The 21,975-nt window shown below is 46.9% G+C and overlaps 1 protein-coding gene across 2 annotated transcripts in view; it reads left to right on the top strand.

The window, feature by feature from the left end:
- Nucleotides 1-21,975, top strand: part of LOC1273746 (uncharacterized) — a 166,432-nt gene that overhangs the window by 81,022 nt on the left and 63,435 nt on the right. For both annotated transcript variants that reach the window (XM_061646983.1, XM_061646982.1), the window contains exons 5-6: nt 9,802-10,250; nt 15,502-16,264. In XM_061646983.1, coding sequence (XP_061502967.1) covers nt 9,802-10,250; nt 15,502-16,264 — 1,212 coding nt within the window. The remainder of the gene's footprint in view (nt 1-9,801; nt 10,251-15,501; nt 16,265-21,975) is intronic.

The raw sequence follows: 21,975 nt of genomic DNA, 5'->3' as shown, positions 1-21,975 counted from the left end.
GTGCGTTGAGCTTGGTGACTAGAAGCACTAGGGGAAGGGCGGAGTATTACTTAAATCAAAATCGCTTCGTTTCGTTTTTATCCTTCTGGCGTACACTTGCGCTTTGGAATGATAAACAAGGTAAGGATTACTGTGGTGTTGGATGGTTCGCTTGGCATTCCGGTCCGGGCTGCTTCCCGTTTGAACTGTGCACTCAAAAATGCATTATATTGCTATGCAACTTATTTGCATGCCGCGTGTCCCTTTGGTGTTCCCTTTCGGTCGCAATTTGCCGTGCAACGTCGCCTGCTCCGGTGGCATTTGAAGTACATTTATCTTCACCTTTCCGCTCCAAGCGTGATGGAGAGCAGGTACAAATCCGGCCAAGATTGTGTGCTGCTGTGCTTGCGCGCATTGAGTGACTTGAGCGTTGAAGCTTCGAGCACATCGTGGATCGTATTCTTGGTCGTTTGTTTTCCCATCTTTTGCAAATTTGCAGTACGTTCTTTGTTGTACTCATGCCCTATTGTTCGTTTGTCCTGCACAATCGAAAACAGGTAAACCCATTATTCTTTAACTCGTTTTTTTTAAAGTAGATGAGTAGTTTCATTTCATAGTCCACCCAGTTGACGCTTCCTGCATTGCTTCTTACGGATGCGTTTGTCGGAAAGGTGGAAATAGATTCAAAAATTTATTCATTTATCCTTTCTTCATTTTTTCTTCCTTATTCTTAACCAACCCCTTCTCCAACGGTAGAGGATTTTTGTGGCCAACTTTTTCTCACTACCACATTGCAAGGGGTCTCGTTGACAGCTTACCGAACTGCTCGGAAGTGCTAATGCCAAAAAGTGAGGCTTTCACAAAATAAAATGAAGGACCTCTCTTGCGTTCGCCCATTCCACCCAGCAGCGCCAACCCCCTTCTAGCCAGCTGTACTCTTTCGCTGTTGTTCGGTTTGGGAAGCGGTTTGAAGGATGGATTGATGATGCTCTGGGGTTGTAGAGTGGCTTTTTTTTTGTTTGCTGCTACCGCTGCTGTTGTTGTAGTTGGAGTGAGCCCCCTCCATGAAACCCGAACCCCATGAACCGCCCGGTACGAACGAACACTCCACCGTTCATGGCGTTGAACGATGAATGACGTTAAGAGGAATACTTACCGAAAGCTAAAAACTTCTTGCCGCCAACCAGCCACCACCCCGTATGCTTGGAAGCTTCCGTTCATGCCAAACATTCTGCACTTGGTGTGATGCAGCCTGGAAGAAAATGGTGGGGGAAAGGGCGGGGGGGGGGGGAGATGGTCTGCTAGCAAAAGCCCTTTTTCTGGCAGAAGTGGGAAAGACAAACATTTAATGGAATTTTTGTCGAAGAGCTTTTTACCATAAGGAATGCTATCAAAATAGGGAAAAACGTTCGGTACCGACCAGCCCAGCCATACCTTGGGGTCCTTTTCCCTTTTCCAAGCCCTTGGGTGCAATCTTTTAAGGATTGACAGCGTGTTTTACTTCAAGCGGTTCCTTTTTTTTTACTTCAAGCTTCTATTTCTCTTCGCTGCTTCTCAAAACGTTCCGAAATGCTGCTCAAGCCATCGAACCGCTTTGGCCGGCTGCTGCCTGGTCAAGCGTGAACCGAATCCCTAACCCCCAACCCCGGTGTTGGTTATTTTAAGCGTACGGTGCTATGTTTTGCGTGAAATTACTTGATTTGGTTTGCCGCTTCCGCTGTGGAAGCGTTGGGTCACGATGTCAAAAGGAAGAAAATAGCGTTCGATGGGGGTGGTGTGGGGTAGAGATGAACGTTTAGATATTTTTATCCCTGGCCGGTGTCATTCGTGGGGTACTGCCCGAACCCGTAGGCACTCCCGATGATTTATAGCACAAATATTTGAAACATTTTTGTGCCAACCAACTTTCATTTGTTGGGAAAATGAAATTCTCGCCAGCATTGAAGGTTGGAATGTTGGAAAGGCAGAAGGCCCTGTGTTTGGCCGACGCAAGGGCGAGAATGTATTTTGTTTTATGCTTGCCTATTTCGGTCGTGAGAAATGTAGGACTGATGTTTACTCTTTAGTTTATTATGAAAAGCTCTCTTTACGGTCGTTTTACCGTGCTAAAATCAACATGCTCCGAACGATGCGGATCATTTCCGACCGCGATCGATTCTAAAATTGACACTGAAACATACTCACACAAACACACACATAGAAAAGGTACAACGTTGTACCTTCCTTTATTGCTGCAAATAGGATACACACACTGCACTGTGTTCACACTCTTCCTCCATGCTTTCTTTCTCTCTCTCTCCCTGGTGTAACATATTTCTCTTCCAACTCAAAACTCGACAACACACTTCCAAGATGCGCACAAAGTTTTGCGAACTCTCCACGGAATGGTGCGCGCCAACTTACTGCCGCACCTCGTTGACTTTTAGCGCTCGCGCGGGGCCAAAAGTGTACCGTCGAAGCGAAGCATATGCTTTACGAGCCATTCGTACGTCCCAAGTTTGCACATTCCACATTGCTAAAGTTGCTGCGCCATAAAACAAGCACACGACCCGTCGGAAGAGTGAACCCCGGATCGAAGCAGCTGAAGAACTCGTCCGAAAGGAACTACTCGTGCTTGATAGATCGTCACCATCCACATAGGCGATGCTTCGGTGATCCGCGCGAGATGGGAAAATATGACACACCGTAATGGATATGAGGGCGGTTTGTGCACGGTAGTAGCAAATGTCACGAAGCTGTAGATATAAATAAGAATAGTCGAAAGCTGAAAACAAACGGAAGGAACATATTAGGCAAGCGTAGCGAGGGAGGCAGGGTTTTATACGACATCGGAACCGGCCCGATAGCATCCTCCCCCGGCTGGATGCATTATCGCAATCAAAACGAAATGTTCTGCCATAACCTTGCCATTTAGCGTCACCAGATGGGAGAAAAAAAAAAATAGAAAAGATGCCATTATTACTATCGATAAATTTCTGGATGTTTTATGTCCCTCCGGCACATCTGGCGAGACACGGAGGGCGGTTGTACGAGGGTTCGATATTTGTGCTTCCATTTCGCTTTGTTTTACGACCCTCTTGGGGAGTGTAGTGGAAAGTGTTTGTGTGTGTATGTGTTTGGCATCGTGCGCTTTGGAACACAGCGGTATGCTTCGAAAACATTTCCCTCCTGCTTGTGGTATTTGACCTTTTGCTAACTTCGCGGCTGGGTTTCCCTCGTTGCATTTGGATAATCCTTTCATTGTAGCGTCCTTATCTTCGACAAATTCATCTTTTTTGTTTGCACAATGATCAAAGTTTATCGATAAGTCGTTCAAAAACGTGCTGTAACTATTCGTAAAACTTCCAGTAATTTGCCCCTAAAATATATGGTGTATATGGTAAGAAATTAAAATGAGTGATTTTTCGAAAAGCAAATGTATACTGAATACTACTAAATTTGAGATGCCAAACAGTGTAGTAAATGGCACCTTAAAGCTACTTTCAATTTTTTTGAATGGAAAAACTATCGCACTATTTTGTAACTAAATTCCTCCTTATTTGCTTCTCATCTACACTGAAACTGGGTTGAATTGAAATCGTTCGCTACAGTTGTAATGTGCATCAGTTTGTCCCGCTGTGTGCGCGGGCTGGTAGAGCTTCACAGTAGGGAAGGACATTCATTCTCCGGACTTGTCGGATGAAAATTTATCTCGCAAACATTGCAACAATCCGCGACGCGACGGCTTGTGCTCCCCGGCTTCGGTTGGTGTGGTACCGCGTGTGTCGAATTCGTTACTGCTGCCGGTTCTGCGGCTGTTTGGGCTGGGGTGATAAATTTTATCATCATTTTCAGATCGGGAAAACCCCCCTTTGCCCCTCGGGAACACCACGCCTATCTCCATCCTCAGGTGAGCAAGTTTGTGAGCACTTTTTCGAGAAGCTCGGTCGGGAATTTTGCGAACGGCGGGACAGGGAAGTTTGTAAATCTTTCAGTTTTGTGGCTGGTTTTCGCGTCCGTGGTACTGATGCTGGAAGGGAGTTTCTACTGAGAAACGAAGAAAAAAAAACACAAGAAAAAAGGAGTAAGCGACGAACGTACCAGCGAACGAGTGAACGAGCAAGGGAAACGCGTCAAGCGCTGGGTGAACGTTGCAAAACCATACTCGGGAGAATAATCCCATGATGTAGAAAAAGTTTATCGCATCTCGGTGCACGGGCTTGTGTGGTGTGCCCGCGCCATGTGCGCGGGGTTTTTTGGTGGGGTGAAGTTTCTTTATTTAAAATTTGCACCATCGATGCGGTATGGTACTGTTTTGCACATAAAAAAAATTGTCGTAAAATATGGCACGGTAATTAACGGCACCGGGAGCTCTGTTACTCCGCGCGCGGTTGCACCGCTGATGTAAGCGAAGGCAATGTATTGCTATTTTTTGTTGTTTCGCTTCGCCTGTTTTACTGCAGGCTGCGCAATGCATGCCGCGTCCATACTCGCTTTGGTGATGGAATGTGTTATTATTTTATTTTGTGCTTTCATTTGCTACAAGAAGCAAGGAAAAATGTTCACCGGTACCTAACAGATGTATAAATGCACACGCTCAGCGTACGGGTATGGGTCTGGCAAATTACATTGCAAGCAAAGTTGAAATCAACTGGGACACTTAATTAAATTAAATTTATATTAACGGCCACATGGGCGGATGGTTGTGCTACCGCATGAGCCAACGAAACCGAATAATGAATAAAACCGTATTATTAATATGAGTTATAGAATCAAATAATAATGTTTAAATTAAAAACGCATTGCCTATTACACACAGTTGAAGCTCATCAGCAAAACGTCGATTGCATATCAAATTACCTCTGTACGGAAAACAGTGACCAAGAGGCAATTAAAATGTACAAAAACATACCCAATTGCTGTCAAACACACACACGCACCAGGTTGACACCTTACGTGCCCGGCGAAAGTCAATTGCACTCGAAACGTATGCAAAACAAAACATTCACCGAAACACATTCATTATGTAAAAAAATTCAATTAAACTCACCCCTTGTTTCCGTTGCAATCGGTTTGTTGCAATAAGCAATTAATAACATGACATATGCAAATAGGAAGTGCCTGCCCTGTGGAACGGATTTGCAAAGAATAAAACAAAAAAACCATAAGCCATTCTCAACCGTAGTACCAAAAACACCCAACGACAGTCGGAGTGGACCAGAAAAGGATGGGTCCAACACTGTAAAAAATGCAAGCAAGAAACAGGACGGTGCACACAGACAGTTTTGTTTGTTTTTATTTTCGCCGATAACAGTTGTCAGTGCGACATTGGGAAACAAAAACAAAAATCTACAATAAAAACTGTTCACTGTTGCACCTGATATGCGTAACTAGCACCGCGAAGTATAACCGTTAAAGTGAACGACTCGAACCGCCAACCAGTGAGGGTTGGGAAAGTACCCTTTCGATGTTGTTTTCGTACTACACCGCACGTCACTGATTGATTTGCATTTCCTCCTGTTTGTGAGTGTGTGTGTAGGAGTTCTGTGGGAAAATTCGTATGTGGTGTAAATGGATGGTGAAGAAAAATTTAAAAATTTATCATCCCCACTAGCGCTCGTTTTCCGGGCGCTGTTTCCTTCACCGTCTCCAATTGCCAATTTTGCACCAGTGTAAACGACACGCAAACCAAGCACAGCTTGCTTGCCTGCTGTGGCCGTGCAGAGTGCCCCCGATCGGTGCGAAAAGGATTCGGCAAGCAGGCAGAGCGCGCGGAAGCGGCACAGGAATAATATTTATTAGCATTCGACAGCGCGTGGAAAATTAATGAAAACCATCTGGATTTGCTGCCAGCGGGCGGTAGCGCCATGCTCGCGCCACACGGAACTATCGTAAATTTGTGCGCTTCGAAGCATGTGTGTGTGTGTTTCTGCACATGTTTGAGCGCGTGAGTTGGCCCATGCAAATAAATTCTGGTTCCGTGGGAGCGCCAGCAAGCAGGCTGCTGGGATGGCATTCGCCCACTTGGAGAAGTAGCTAAATCAAATATCATTAAAATGTATGGCTTTTTCTGACGGTGTGTCGGAACAAAAGTCGGGGCGGGTAAGGGAAGGACAGTGCGCGGGGAAGCAGTCATGTCAATAATTCAATTCTCTATGCTCGCGCTTGCAGCACGGGAAATGATGTGTTGGGCTATATAGGTTTAACAGTTAACGCAACTCCGCCAGCCGAAAGTTCCGTCCATCCGCCAAGCCGTTATCCTGCCGCCAGCTTCCGCCTCGTTCCGATCCCACGGCAGCAGTCAGCTGCAGTCAGGGAAGGGAAAGGAAGTCAGCACGAACCGACTTGTTTAAACTCACACTCTTTGTTTTTTTTTTCCTGTGTCGCACAGTCCGGAGTGCACGATGATACAGTGCTGTAGCTGTAGCCCGACAGTAGAGTCGGGTGAAGGATTTTCCCGAATTTGACTTAAAAAACCTCTAAACCGTAGGAAAAGTTACACACTTGAGTTCGGTTTTCGGTGCGCCCAGCAGACGCTAGCTCTTTCGGGTCCCCCTTGTGCGCCAACATTTTCGTCATCCAAGCGTGAATATCCCTATTGCTCAGGCTCATCCTTCCCCGATCGTGAGTGAGTGAATCGGATTCGGTATGCTTCCCGCACATCCGTCCCTTGCTTCCATTGCTTCCCATGCTGGCACAACTAGCTTCCCGTTGTTCGTCCCGGGGGTGGCCAAAAGCCACTTGAACTTTCGATGGCTTTTGAGGTAGATTTCGCCGACGTTCGTGAGTCGTAGCACGATGCGTGTATCCATATGCGACTGTGCGTGCGTGTGTGTGTGTGTGTATGTGTAGTTTCGCGTGTGGGAAGGATATGGACAGTTTCATGATTCATGTGGGTAAGCTCTTTTGTGTTGGATTTGTGCGCTTCTCCGTTGCGCTTCGGTTCGGAAACCATCCTAAGATCCTATCCATGGTTGGTGCGGTACGTTGGTTAGGATTGGTACACTCCATTCACCAGTGCGCCAACCTATGGTTCGTTGTGGTTGTGGTGGTGGTGGTGATGATGGTGGGAGCGTGTCTTCCCAAAAGACAAAGAAAGAAAGATTTAGCAACTTCAAAGTTGTGCGTGGCTGCTGTGCGTGGAAATCCAATTCGTATAAATTGGACTTTTGTGAGAACGTTTGGTTGGTGTTTTGGCTTTCCTCCCTGAGAGGCAACGGGTTTAGCTTTAAGCAAAATGGCTTTAATGTGACAAAAAAGACAAAAAAACACACTGTGAGTAAGATTTTATTGTTTCGAAAATTGAAGACAATTATTATAAAACGAAGGTTTTTCAAACGGAATGGTTTTGTCTTTTGAAGATGTGATCATAATCCATGAAATTATCCATTTCTTAACATGACAAATTCCGAATTGAAATATTGCTTACTGATGCACAAAATTAGATACATTAGAAAAGTTTATTTGAACAAACCTTTATAAAAAAAAGTTGCCTTCGGCAGAGGGTGTTTGTTATTCTCAATTCAGAGATGATAACGACAAAGCGAAGCAAAACGCAACGATAATGCCCATCATCAAATGTCTGCTCTTTGCTGAACAATGTTGCAGACGCCCTTGCGGCCAGCTCTCAAACAAACCGCCCACACTGGTTTACACAAAACACCGAATCGTGGTGAAAGTGGAAAAACAAACCCACACCAATCGCTGCGAAGCACGGTGCTGTGTTCGGTGTGCCCATTAAATTGTGCGCCCGTTTGGCCAGGCTCGTGTGTCCCACCGACAGGACGATTCGCTTGGAAAGAAGTGCATGAGCTTGTCCACAAGCCATCCCACCACCGTGTGCTGCTCGGGCAGGGGGTCTGATTCGTCCATCCATCATATTGTTACTTCGTGTGCTGCCGCCATGCCGCCCTCCAGTGTGAATCATAAATCGTGCCTACCGTTCGTGCCCCATCCTTGGGGTGGTGCGTCCTAGATTACCGCGGAACGCCGGATCGTGTCCGCTCTCGCACGGCACTCATGGGCAACCGTTTAGTAGCGCGTAAGCGGCTTATTCTACCAAGGCAGCGAGCGCGTACTCCCGGGCCACGTACATGCAGTACACAGTGTAGCTAAGGGATTACCGGGATCAACACACCTCCGCTCGATCCCCCACCGTCCAGTGTCTGCAGTGGCCCTGCTTTTCCACCGATGGATTCGTTCGCCTGTGGATGCGGCTCCAGTGCCATGTTTTGCATGTCTTTTCGACAAATCAATTGCTGCCCGCCGCTCACGCCCACCTCGACAGCCGCCTCACTATCAGTCTCCATATGGTTCACGCATGCTGCAGGCTTTCCTGGCTTCCGTAATCCTTTGCACTAATCCCCTCTTTTTGCCGGCGGCGTGCAGCAACTACTGCCGCCGGCTGGGGAGCGATGTTCGAGTTAATTCGCTGTTGGCTGTTGTTGATTGAGAGGCGGTTGAGATACTACAGGCTTTACCTGCACTGTTATTTGCAGCACATGTTGGCGGATACGCATTCGATCGATCGATCGATCGCTCTCCCGCGCCGGAGCGGAAATGGGTCTTCTTCCGTCTGTCACTTTTGTCACCGTGCATGGTGGTGCGCGGTGGGAAAGCATTCTCCATTCCGAAACGTACACCCCTTTTTTCGGAGCAAAACGGTTCGAAACGGATCGGGTTTCGGGTTCGGGTCTGAAATGCTAATTTCCCGTGCACTCCACGTGTACCGTGTACACCTACAGCTCTTCCGGCGCGGTTCTATCGATGTGTGCGAGCGATTGCCGGCATTCAATCCGCCCGGTTTACTGCGCTTATTTATTTACCACATTTCCGCTGTGTGTATGTGTGTGTGTGTGTGATTCCCCACCCCTTCCCACGACAGACAAGCTTATCGCTTCTTTGTAGTGTACACGTTCAATGTCGGATATCGAATAGGTTACTGCTTTCATCTTTTCTCACGGCCACGTCACGTTTCGAGGATCGCGCAACTTGGGCAAGTGGAAACGGAACAAAGGTGCCACCCCCCCCCCCCCCCTATCGAAGGATCCGTTTCCCTGCTTTTTGTGTTGTTGTTTTTTCCGCTTTCGGTTGCCGAAGGGATGGCTTGGGTTGTTTACCGAGCTACACACCGTCGAGGAGCGGTATACGCTGTCTGGTGATCCTTCACGGAACGCGGCGTCCGTCGTCCGGGCAGCTTACTGGGTGCGGATCGTAAAATATGCACACGGTACTATGATACGCAGCGGATGATTATTTATGAGGCGGAAGATCCCGCCACACAAAGCAGGCGCAATCGAGTGAACGAAGCAAGAGCAAAAAAAGGGTGTTTGTGTGTGCTTGCCGGTAGACGTGTGGTAGAGCGGAGGGTCTCGTAGTCTATCGGTGGAACTTTATCAACAACCGAACCCAACCCAAGCTACACCGTAAACACACGCAAATCAAAGCCAATGCATGGCATGGAACATGAGTCAGCAGAATGGAGGAACAAGGGATTTGCTTCCTCTCTACCTTCGGTACCTGCCATAGTTATGTCATTTTATGTGGGATTTGAAGTTCATAATCCGTAGTGTGGGATGACTAATAAAAAAGAGAGCGCAAAAGTCCATCAATATGTCTATGAAGGACTGTTTTGCAAGCTTCCTGGCTCGTCCGAAAAGTCATCATTTCGTCATTCATGCATCCCGTCCTGTAATGACCAATAAAGGCCCTCCAAACCAAATGCACAGATGATGATTGCCTTTCTCAGAACATCCTCCGCATTCCTGCCCAGTCCCGCATTCATTTATTGACTAATTGCCCTTTTTCTAACAATCCATTGCTTCTTACCAATTCTGTTTCCAGACGATGAACACTCGCACGTCCACGGTGTGCTGACCAGCGACAACCTGTTCGACGGTACGGTTGTCACGAACCTAGAGCAATACTACATCGAACCGGCCGCCCGGTACTCGCCGGAGCTCGAGCGGCGGCACGGTGTCCATACTGTGATCTACAAACTCAGTGACGTGAAAATTCACCAGAACCACCACGGTCACCATCGGCCGGACCGCGGGCCGGAGCGGGCGCGCAATGGCAGCAGTGATGCCGGTGAACGTGTGTTAAATTTAGCAACCATCCAGTCTAGCCCTAGTACTCAATTCAATCACGTGCGTGAAGCTGACGGACAAAGCGAACAACGGGCGGCGGAAGTGGACAGCGGAAGGCCCGAAACAACGAAGCAACGTCGCCCGGGAAGCGCTGCGCTGCGGAAAATGCGCCGAAAGCGGCGCTGGCTGGAGGAGGAAGAAGTGGTAAGTAACATCATCGTTTCGTCACACATCGTCTCAAAACGCATTATAAAGTTCGTGCTGTGCCAAAATGCGTGCACAAGTTCGCCGGACGCTGCTCGATAGCACACCGGCAGGTCCTTCAAGCCACATTTGTTAGACGAACTTTTGTCGCCGTTTAAGTTTGCTGTACGTTATCGAAATCATCTTTCCCGCAGCGCGATTCCGAAGAGCTCTCGCGGGCCATTCACTTTCGCGGTGCAGGAACCTGTTCTCACCTGTTATTGCAAAGTTTGTCCTCGTATTGGCGTCAGCGTGAAAAACGTGCTTGAAAGCGAATGCCACCCGTTTCGTGCGTCATTGCGCGGCTGGCGCAGCGCGATCGTCGGAGTTTAAAGATAGAGATATCAGGGATTAGCTAATTTTATTTTCTTCCATTTTGTTTTGCAACTCGTTAGGATCGACGAACGGTAAAAGTTGCTTTCGTCGCCACTCCCAACCGGTGGCATCGTCCGGTGTCTTGCGGTGCGGAAAAACTTTAATTCCTCTGGCACACCGGGCACGGTACGTGCTGTCGTGTGCATTTCATTAAATAATGAAACGTTGCTTGCTGGGGGGTACCTTTTAAATGGATGAATCAGGATATGGGTGTCGGTGTGGGCAGGGAATGGAAGACAGAGATGAAACAGAAAGAAAGCAAAACAGAGGGCGACGTAGAATTGAATCAAGGTTTGTGCTGAAATCATTCACACACAGCACACGGTAGTACAGAAACGTCCCGGGACGCGTACGACAGAGACGACATGTTACTAATCCGAGAGAGATTAACAGAAACATGACACGAATACCATTTATGAACATTCCAATTTCGCTCATGAAGCCCGAGTTCGAAGACCTTGAACTTCTTCAGCCCGTGGGTGTTGGGTGCAGTTGGTATTTAGAGGGCGGTGGGTGAACTGTGGATGCTTGATGTTACCTTACGGTGGTAAACGAAGTCGGACGGTTTGGAAATGGTTCCTCCTGTGGCTAGTGTCCGTAGTAAATCACAAGCTGAGGGTGTGCGAGAATTTGTGTAGAAGAGTGTGAACTAAGTCAGTCATTTAGTTTTTGCATCGGTAATCTAATAGAAGACGGCCGACGTTCATTATCGATGATGAGCGGATTTGGCAATAGTAGGACAGTGAAAGCAAGGAACCACTTATACCCATGCGACGCGACCAATCCTGTTATGGGGAAAAAGAACATGTAAAGCTTCTGTTACGATCACAATTTGCTCAAACATCATCGATTTAGGTAAATCTGATTAGGTTTTTGGTTGCGGGATAGCTTTACACTTCCTGGAACGAAAGGCCAGCCTGGCAGAGGGGTGGGGACTATGTTGTCAAACGACACTAATTGTGTACCTTTTCGGGATTGATTGAGGTTCAAAGTTGTCGTAAATGATACATTGATTTGCGGTGGATGGAAAATAATGCAATCTGCACAATTTAATTATACATGGAAATGCTGTGGTTTTTGGAATTCACAACGAATGACATGGTGAAATGAGTCCATAGTTGACATAAATATTTGAAAACAAACAGAATGTAACTTCTGCGTCATACTTGTTCCTTCGCACTTAATAGATACTATTTGTTGCATCGTTTTGTACACACCTGAGGAAATCATGATCAATTTCTATCAGGAATCAGAAATCAAGAAATGCCTTCGGGAATTTCTGATAATGCTCTCGGATAATGTTTAGCATTGTCTTTTTTCTACTGATTGAGTGTAGTGTGTGAAAAGTTATTACGGTAGATGCTTACAAACACCTCGAGACTTACAATAGAGATTTCAGTTTACGAATTTTACATCTAACGAATTATGTTTTGATGCGTTTAAGCTCAGCTGCAATGATCAAATATTCCTTCAAATCTACTCCACAACCGGAAAACATTATGGAAAAGGCACACAAAAATATCAAATGTGTTGCTTTAAGAGCTCTTAAAGTTCCGTCTCTGGTATGTGTGAATGGCTATTGCATTCTATTGCATCTGTGTGGGTGCAATGGGAATCCGACCGAACGGGATTGGTGGTTTGAATCATTTTAAATCTTTTGAAAGTCCTCGAAACGAAATGAGAGCGATTTCAACTACAGCTAACATTATTCTATAATTTTACGCTTGTGTGTGTATGCGCTGGAAGAGCATTTCTTGTCTAAACCATCTCTACCGGCCCTTAAATTACCGTTGATAATTCTGTACAGGCAAAACTATTTGATGTATTTTTTCCATTGTACCCAGTCGCTACGCAGCCCATTTTATTCGCTTTTCTATTTTATTGCAATCGTCGTCCTTTGATCTGTCGATTAGAGGCAAAGAGAATGAGAGAGTGGGGAAGGATTAAGCTAGGAAGGGTAAGGATTGAAGGGGAAAACCATGCCAGGTACTTTGAGGCTGGTACAGCTCATTGCTTTCAGCTTTATGCTCCCTCACCACCACTCTCACCAACCGATAAAATTTCAGCTTTCTTCTTGATCAATAGACTATTTCTTCCTTTGTTGAACCGTCATCCGGTCCGGTGAACTTATACGAGCACCCTTCGCTCGAGGGCTGCTGCTTCAAGTACATGCAAACATCCTGCCAGCGTCTGTGTGTATGTGTATGTACGTGCGGACCCAGGGCGTAGAGTTGATTTCGTTTTCGTTTGAAGTTGCGCTGCAGCAGCCGCCGTTGTGTGTGGTGCGGAGGAAATTGTAACCCAATGATTTTCGTTAACGGGTATACCACCATTCCGTACTGTTCCGCTTCTCGTTCTGCTGTAGTGGAGGACAGCGGGAGAGGCCCCTCTCCCCTCGGAGCAGGAAGACATGCATAAACGACGGCGGACGGATATCGAACGATTTTCAAAACGATTGCGTTCCGGGACAGAAACGCTGCAGCGAACAGTGTGTAGTAGTGTCCCCTCCCCTGTCGGGTTTCCGGCTTTCGCAGTCCCGCGACCCGTACGTGCCATACCGCGTGTGTCAACAAGCAAGACGATTTCTGAGCAGGTATGTGTGAGTGTGTTGGTGCCATGTTTTTTTGTGCTCCTTTCCATCTTTTAAACGTTGGTTTGCGCAAAGAAGCGTCTTTCTACCCGCCACACCACCATATTCAGCATTCCAGCATTCGCGCTCCCCGTAGGAACGTGTTCATGGCATCTTTTGGCACACTGCCTTTACGTAACGTTCCCTGTCCTTCTCCTCCTCTCGCTGCACCACCTCGCAAGAACCACGTGGGAAAGGATCCCATTCCGGTGCACTCCAATCAGGCCACGGACTAACAAACTCCGCTGCTGCTGGCCCTCGCTGGCAGGCGGCGGAACATAAAATAGCGTCGTGCACGGACGGCAAATCGTTCACCGTCATCGACGCGCTGCTCATGGCGGGGTTGGCGTTAAAAGGTCGCCATCCTCCCCCGGAAAGCAACCGGAAAGCTTTTAGCCTTTTAGTTATTTACAAAGCTTACGCTTCGGTGGCGTTTGTGAGTTCCCTGGCCTCCTACAGGGTAGGAAGCGGGATTTTCTTCCACTGCTGAGGGCGCAGCAGCATTCCCAGCTGTGCAACCGGCTGGTCGCATTTCTTTGCAATCGTGTGTGCGAAAAAGAGGATGGTTTTGTGTGTATGTGTGTCTGCATCCGGTAGATTTAGAATAGAGTGATTGAACCGTACGAAACGACTTCTTCTACGGCTATAGTTTGAATGGCAGAGAATGGCCACCCTCTAGCCCGAAAAAACGGAAGTGAAATGAATGTCAAATCGGATTCAGCAAAAGACGACATCGCACGACGGAGCGTACGGCCATCATTTGAAGGGCTGCTGCAGGGAGCTGTTCTTCGGACCGTGACCCGCGGGCAGCGAAATAAGGACTAGCTTATGTGGGAGCGATGTGGGAGCACTTCGAGGCAGGAAGTGGTCTCGAAGGTCGTCCGAATGCGTGCTTCCCGGGTTGCGAACCTGCGATAGGAAGGATTCAAAGGTGGTGAAGGTTCTGAGTCTACCGGGACGGCTTCATGGACGGCGGAAGCGAAGACCGTATTTACATTTCAATGACTCAATTCTTTTGGGGCGGGCAGGGAAGGTGATTGAGCGATCGAGCTGGAAGCTATTTGCTGAGTGGCACAGACAGTTTCTACTTCATCGAATCCGATTGCATTACTCGAAGAAAGCGACAATGGGCCAGTAAAGCATCTCGGTTTGTTCAGTCTCTTATTAGTGTACGTGATTGTGTGTGTATGTTTTTTTATTGTTCCTTTCGTCTCGGTTCAAACTAACAGTGCTCTCAGTAACCCAAGCCGGAAGGGATGAAGCTCTCACTAGCAACGAACCAATTGGGAACCCTCTTTGCCATTGTTATGTGCTCCGATCCGGCACTATCTGTGCCACTTAAGGTGTACATTAGTGAGTGGTTCTGCACTTTTCCGATCAATAAATAGCAAGCACCACTTCCCTCGTGAAATGAAATCCTTTTTGCCCGTATTGTTGTTGCTGGTTCACTCGAAAGTATGCTCGGTTGGTTCGCTTTTAAAATGGATTTTTTCCTCTCTAAAGATTGTTCTTACAGTGTTAGGCGACCGGCCGAGTAGACCCTTGGAAGGGAAAGAAAAACGCACCCGTAACACGCACATTACACAATGTTTTTCCTGTGAGCATTGCATACCTTCACAACGGTCGACTAATCTCCTGCTGCAAAAGCTTAACACTACTAGTGTGCTCTGGAAAGAAGCAGGAAGCCGTTGGTGGGTCCGTTTTGTAAAATGTGCTTCGTTTGTTTCTTTTTTTTTGCCTTCGTTCCGAAACACACAGGACTTAAAGTTTCCTAATTGCGTTAATTAATTGGCATGCCTGGAAATCATCACTCTTTCCCGACAATGGACAAAGCAAGTATCCCGCCCGCCGAGACTGGGGCAAATTGGAATGGATTTATGTTGGGTAAATTCCCCGGAGCTGACTAAGCAAACGAGCCAGCCAGCCAGCCGGGGAGTGTGTCTCTATCGTTCCGTACTCCACTTTCCCGTCTTTCCTCTATCCTTCCACCACATTGTCATGGTTCGCCGGGGGAAAGGCGACCGTTGTGTAACAGGATGCCGCAACTATTCGCCTGCACCGTGCTGGTGCTACTGATCGACGCTCTCGACGACTCGATGGGGGAAATAACTATAAATTGAGCTGATTAAGATTGTTGAAGCAAGCAGGCACTAATTGGTTGTTGTCTTCTCTTCTACCGTTTCTTTCCCCCCACTCTCATTGACACAGATACAGGAGAGCAGAAACCCATCGCTGCCATTAGATCTAGAGGTGCCGTACAACAATGACTACACGGTAGTGCGCAGCCACGGCAAGACAGCGAACGGTGGGGGCAGCGGAAGCACGATGGATACCGGCGGTGCGGCCGTATCTGGAGCGTCCGGGTCCGGTCCTTCTCCAACCCGTCCCACCATCAACCGGACGGTCAATCGGGGCATTATCGGTGGAACGGGCGTCGGGAGTGGGGCACCGACCGCCCGGACGCCCACGACCGCAGTGAACAATCGGAAGAATCACTTCCTGTACAACATTTACAATCCGCACGGCAGCGGCAGCACGATCATTACCGGCGGTGGCATCGTCGGGGCCGGTGCGGAACAGTTCCCGTGGACGCGCACGATCAACGCGACCGGTACGAACCACAACAAGGATCACTACGTGGAAATCATTACCAAGAATGGGTCGACGCGCAAGAACGTGCCGGTCGCGGATCATCCCGATGTGATGGTGAACGGCAACATTAACCTGAACGTGCGGAACGATCTGCACGACCACCATCACCATCATCAGCAGCAGTTGCTTCAGCAGCAGCAGCAGCAGCAGCAGAAGGAGCAAAAATCGTTTGCCAACTCGCTGTACGATCGGAAGAGCACGTGTATGTTGTATCTGCAGGCGGACCATACCTTCTTCCAGAAGATGGGCTCGGACGAGGCGAGCATCGAGGCGATCACGCGGCACGTGCAGCGGGCGAATCTCATCTACAGAAAAACAGGTTAGTAGCCGGGTTTGAGTTAGTTAATGCAACATGCCTTGTTACCTTTCGTATATACAGGGTTTTACAATGATCTACGATCTATACACTTTTTTATGTGTAAAAAAAAAGCAGATGTTTTTATAGGTTATATTTTTAGATTCTTCATTAGGTGCTATTGATTTCAACTGATTAGCGTTGCTGTCATAACAACATTTTTTTCAGAATAGTTTTGAATACTAGAATTCTCTTCAGAAATATGAACAGCATTAGCACCAAGTAGTTTGAAGTCAATAATTTACGCAACAAAAGTTAAAATTAGAATATCCAGTTGTTTGGCTTTATCTGGTACTGTGGTACAGTCAACTCACACGACTAAACCATATACCCGTCGTGGGTTCAAGTGTAGAATGGACCGTCCCCTCGTAGCAAAGACTGACTATAGGCGTCTCCCGAGTTACCACTCCTTCGAGTTACGATGATTCGCAGATACGACGATTTTGATTTTGACAGTTAAAAGAAGAAGTTATTGTTATTGTGAAGAAATTGATTTTCACATTTCCAAAGATTCCACAACTACCCGATTTGAATATCTAAATTGTGCAAACGGCTTTTGGAGTAAAATTAATATTCACAGATATTCGTCATAAGACTATTTCGACTTACGCCTTGCTTTGGGACATTTTTTTGGTCCCAAATACGTATCTCGGTGGTCACGTGTATCCGCCTGTATGATACTGAATAATTCTCGACAACCTGTAAAGGCCGGACATTAGACCAAGAGGAAGAAGAAGAAGCTGTTTAGCTGTTTCTCGAAGCGCAAAATTAGAAAAGAGTTTATTTCACGAAATCGATTTGCACTTATAAACTAAAAAATCGAGCCGCAAGTTCCAAACTTAAAGAATGAACTTCGTGTTTCGTTAAACACGATCAAACTGACAGGGCTTCCTGTGCCTGTGTCTGAACAGTCGCTACACTCTTTATAAAACGCTAAATGTAATGTTTTCGTCTATCAAAACCATTTATTTTCAAAATATATCAAAGAGGATTCAATAAAACTACACAAAAAAGCTTCAAAACTCATATGCATATTACATATCAACAGTTTAGGTTTTATTTGACTATCTACAGAAACAAAAGAGTGATACCATCAAAATTGTTGTGTTTAACATATTGGTTATTACCTAATTCAAAAATATTCTTCATACATGTATATTGCCGTGAAATAATTTGCTTTTATCAAATTGCCTTTATCCTTCTATTCATATTAATTTCCTTTCAAACTAATGAAAACCGTACCAACAATCGTGTTTTGCATCTTTCTGACCTAACCTCTCAACCTGCATCCCGGTAGGGCTATAGGGTTAACGGTCTCTGAAATCAATTTATTTGTGCCGTGCAAATTGCATTGCACACCATCAGCCCGTGCCATCCCGAAACAATGTGTTTTTGCATTAAATTGCTTATTCCATTCCATTACATTACAGCATTGCTCCACCGTCATGCCTTTCCCGTGACCTATCGCGCTCGATTGAACCGGAATGACATTACGGTGTTTCGTGAAAATGCATAAGCGCGCGCGTATCGTTCGGTTTAAGTAATATTTTATTGTTACCAGCGATTGCTCGTACCCCTCGTGCCCGGGATCGAGATTTCAGGCAACGAGCTACGATTGCTAACGGTAGCGCACGACGACCTCACCGTTTTCCCGCCTTGTTTGCTACCGAACAGTGCACTACACTGGCCCAGACAATGGGCGATAAGCTCTCGAGCAAAGACTATCGATGAATCTCTTAACCTTCTTCTCCTCCCTCCGTCGGCGTGTCCCCGGCTGGGTCCGGCTTCACAACAATCAACGAACGAACCGAAGAACGGACGGTTGGAATCCAAATTTAGCGCAGGCGTGTGCATGCATGCCACGGGGCAAAATGTTCGCTCGAGAAGCATTGGCACCATCGGTCGTTACCGCACCAGTCCCCTAGGGGTGTCCTCACACGAAACTTTCCAACAATCGGAAAAGGATCGTTCTCGTGCATTGGGGGTGAATCACAAACCAGTATTTGATGGTGGCTGGCATATTTCGGTGCACGGGTTCCGTTCCAAACCGGGACCACCAGGCAGGGAGACATGTGGCAAGTGAGACAAATACGGGAGGATTTCAGAATTCGGAATAACTAAACTGTCACGGCCCCTTGCGCTTGCTGAGGCTCGTTTCCTGTGGCTTGCACCTCTTGATCGGCGGTAAAGAATCGAGCTCAACCAACACCAACAAAAAAAACATTCCATAGCCAAAAACTCGTTTATAGCATTACATGGTTGCCGTTCTGGCCCCGCGCGCGCACCGTTCGCCCGTCAGCCGACATCGGAATCGAAATCGTAGCAATAGCTTCACTCGTAGCTCGGGCCTGTTGCCTGTGCGACAGGAAGTGGACGGGCGGCGTGAGGGCAGCGTGTTTATATGTATTTTATTCTTGAACATTTGCAACTTTTCCTCCCATTTTCGGTTCCCTGGCAATGAAATTCGTTCTTCTCACGGAATCCACTTTTTTTCACTGAACATCCGAATGCGAGTGCGGAGGGCTCCGTTTGCATGTGGATGTACGGAGCGACTATTGGATGCGCTCGAGGGTAAGGGGGAGAGGGTGTTTTGTTCTTTCTTTCAACCAAAAACAGCACACGGGTTGGCATGCCGAGAAACTGGAAACAGTTGTTCCTTTTAGGGAGACAGAACGCTTCTCATGCACTGAGAATGTTATCGTACCGGTGATGTGTCCGTGTGTGTGTGTGTGTGGAAGGTTGTTTTGCTATGTTTTCTCCGCTAGCATACACCCCCCGTCCCCTCTTCCAAAAGCATGTGTTTTGATGCTGTAGTAGATTGCTGCTCGAAGCGGTTTGAATGTCACAATGGGAACGGTTTAGAAGCTCTGCAGCGCCGCCGGTCGAAGGGAAGGCATGATGCGGGCGATGTAAGGCGGCACCGCTGATCCTTTCAGGTGGTTTTGAAGCAGCGGCAACAGAAATACGGCCTGATTGATACTATCGTTGCATGTGTAGCTCGTTCCACTTGCTTTGCGTGTATGTGTGTGTGTGCTCCTTTTTCGTCGTACCTGGAGGCAGTATTGGGGCAAATAATAGAAAACCCGACGGTAAACGTAATGCAGGCAAGCATTCCATTTATATTTTTAACCAGCATCCGGGGTACGACATTTGGAAAAACAGGACCGCCACCGAGCGTGGGAAGGGTCTTTCACAGCAGGCCCAGCTCTTGGATCTCGTTGGAAATTGGACCGAGAAATAGATCGGCAGGCTAACATGCGGAAACTTCAGCGAAAAGCAGCCGCGTGAAGTTTGTTTGACTTCCCGTGAAGGAAGAACAATCGCTAGCTAGAACCGACCGAAAGGGGAAATCTTGATACTGCATTATGATGATTGTTGTTTAGCATATGAAGCGCAGCGAGATATCTTTTGGAAAAGAGAGCATGATAAAGAGATTCTTTCTGTTATTGGACATTTTTGCCCAGCAGTAAAGAACTGCTGATAGTTGAGTGTTTTGCAATCGCTAAGAAGCAGATGTAGCTGTCCAAGAGAAAGGTATTCTTTTCCGAATTGGTTTAACACAAGATGCTTCTCATATATTAACATTTTGAAGATTAAAATATTTCATAGAAGAGCCTGCATAGTTTTACCGAAAAAAAATCCCAACAGTTGTGGCGAAAATTGTGAAGTATTTCGAATATTACGTTTTCAATTTTAGACAAAACTATGCAAACCGTTTAATTACGAAGTATAAAGAGCATGTGCTATTTGCTATTTACCTCCTTTAACCAGAATAATAACTACAATAGAGTTTCTGCTGCCGCCGGCCGGAATGAAATTCGCTGAAACGGCTAAATTTCTGGCCCGCTAGTTAAAAACGTTGCCGCACACTGACGGTTGCGTCTCCGCTGTGCAATGGTTTTGCAAATTGTGCGCAATTAAATGAAAGGCCGTGCGCTCCTGCGCAATCAAACATTGCGTGTGAAAATCAATCACATATCGTTACGGATCACCGGCACAGCATCAGCCGTTCGGTTTGGTTTTATCATCCTCTCTGTACTGTCATTTGCCGATACTCTTTTTACCCTAGGAAATCACCACGGTAACTCGATCTCGGTGACGCACCGAAAGCGAATGGGGCTGCCGTTTCTTTCTCTATCTCCTTCTTTTCTCCCTCCCCAAGTGCGCAATCTTCCCAATTTCCCGCCCATGACAACGGTGACATTTACGGCCCCGGCCGCATTCCACCACAGGTCCAGGTCCTTCATCAAATTTTACCGCAGTCATTTTCCGGATGACAGCGTCCAAAGGGGCGGGGAACCAACGAGACGGGGAACACGGACATATTTCATTCCGCCGACTCCTCTCACCCTTCCAGAGTCCAGTCCATGCGCTCTCCTCCAGCAGGAAATTCGTTTGGGGTGAGCGCATCAAACCCGCCGAAGAGAATTTAATTCAATCTCCAACGTCCACTCGAACGCCTAGATAACCGATCGGCGGAAGAGATGCGGGCGAAGCGCAGGCGGTACGAGGAGAAAGTCAATTTCCCTCGATGTTTTCCAGATCGCTGGGCTGGGTTGGTTGGCTGGGTGTGGTGCGTCTTTGATACGCGTCGCGCTCGATGCCTCGATCCGTCAGATCAATCGTAGGCACACCGCGCTCGGCACGGTATGCTTCAGTAGCGCACCACCGCCCTGGCGAACCATTCATGTCCAATCGAACCCCCACCGGCGGTTTCGAGTCATCGTTTGCGTTAGCAAAGCAATAAGCACGGAAAAGAAGTACATCTTTGAAACCCAGAAACCAGCGGCACGGTAAATTTGGCCGTACCGCAACCGAAATTGTGTCGTTTAATCTTGCCTTCACGGTTGATGGTTATGCAGCACGCTCGCTAACACCTCGTCAGTTGCTACACCGTTCGTCTTACGAGGGCTGTTCCGAACCGATGGAGAATCCGCAATGAACTCAATCAAAGAGGAAAATCGCACAAAAATCGATCGAATGCTCCTCCTCTGATACACAATGTAATGTTTAATTACAAAATGTTCTTTTAAAATAAGAAACTGCATTTTACTAGAACATCATAATAGTAGCACACATTTATTAATGAGCAAGAACAAAAATCTAAGCATGATTGTTGATGTATAACAATTGTTTAGCTTTTCTAATCATCAGTCAATACATAATGTGATACGGTAACGATTAACAAACATGATAAGAAAACGTGTTTGCTGTTTCAAAATGCTCGCATATCGTATCTACTGCTTCACTAAATTTTATACCTTGTCATTCATTTATTTTATTTGTTCATTTTTGATAAACCTTTTATCAAACTAAAAATTGCACCAATGCGCCATTTTACAGCTTTCCACTGATTTGCTTTTGCAAATCGGATTTGGCCAAAGTTTTGTTTTGCTGCTATGCTCATCCCTCTATCAAACGCACAGTCCGAATAAAAACAGCTGTCAATCAGTGCAAAGATACGGAGCAGCCGTAGTTGAAGGTAAATCCGGTTAAGCTACCTGCTACCACCGGGCTTCTCCATCGCTCAGCACAATCCACCAGGCGCCTCCATGCAGTCCATGGCAAACTCTAGGTGCGATAAATAAAAATTCAAATCCCAATCAAAAGCGCTTCCGTGCGTGTGTTGAGTGATTAGATTAGTGAAAATACGGCACAGTATAGAGAGCGACAGC

The sequence above is a fragment of the Anopheles gambiae genome, chromosome 2 (assembly GCF_943734735.2).
Source record: "Anopheles gambiae chromosome 2, idAnoGambNW_F1_1, whole genome shotgun sequence".
Taxonomy (NCBI): domain Eukaryota; kingdom Metazoa; phylum Arthropoda; class Insecta; order Diptera; family Culicidae; genus Anopheles; species Anopheles gambiae.
This window is presented reverse-complemented; position numbering and strand designations above follow the sequence as displayed.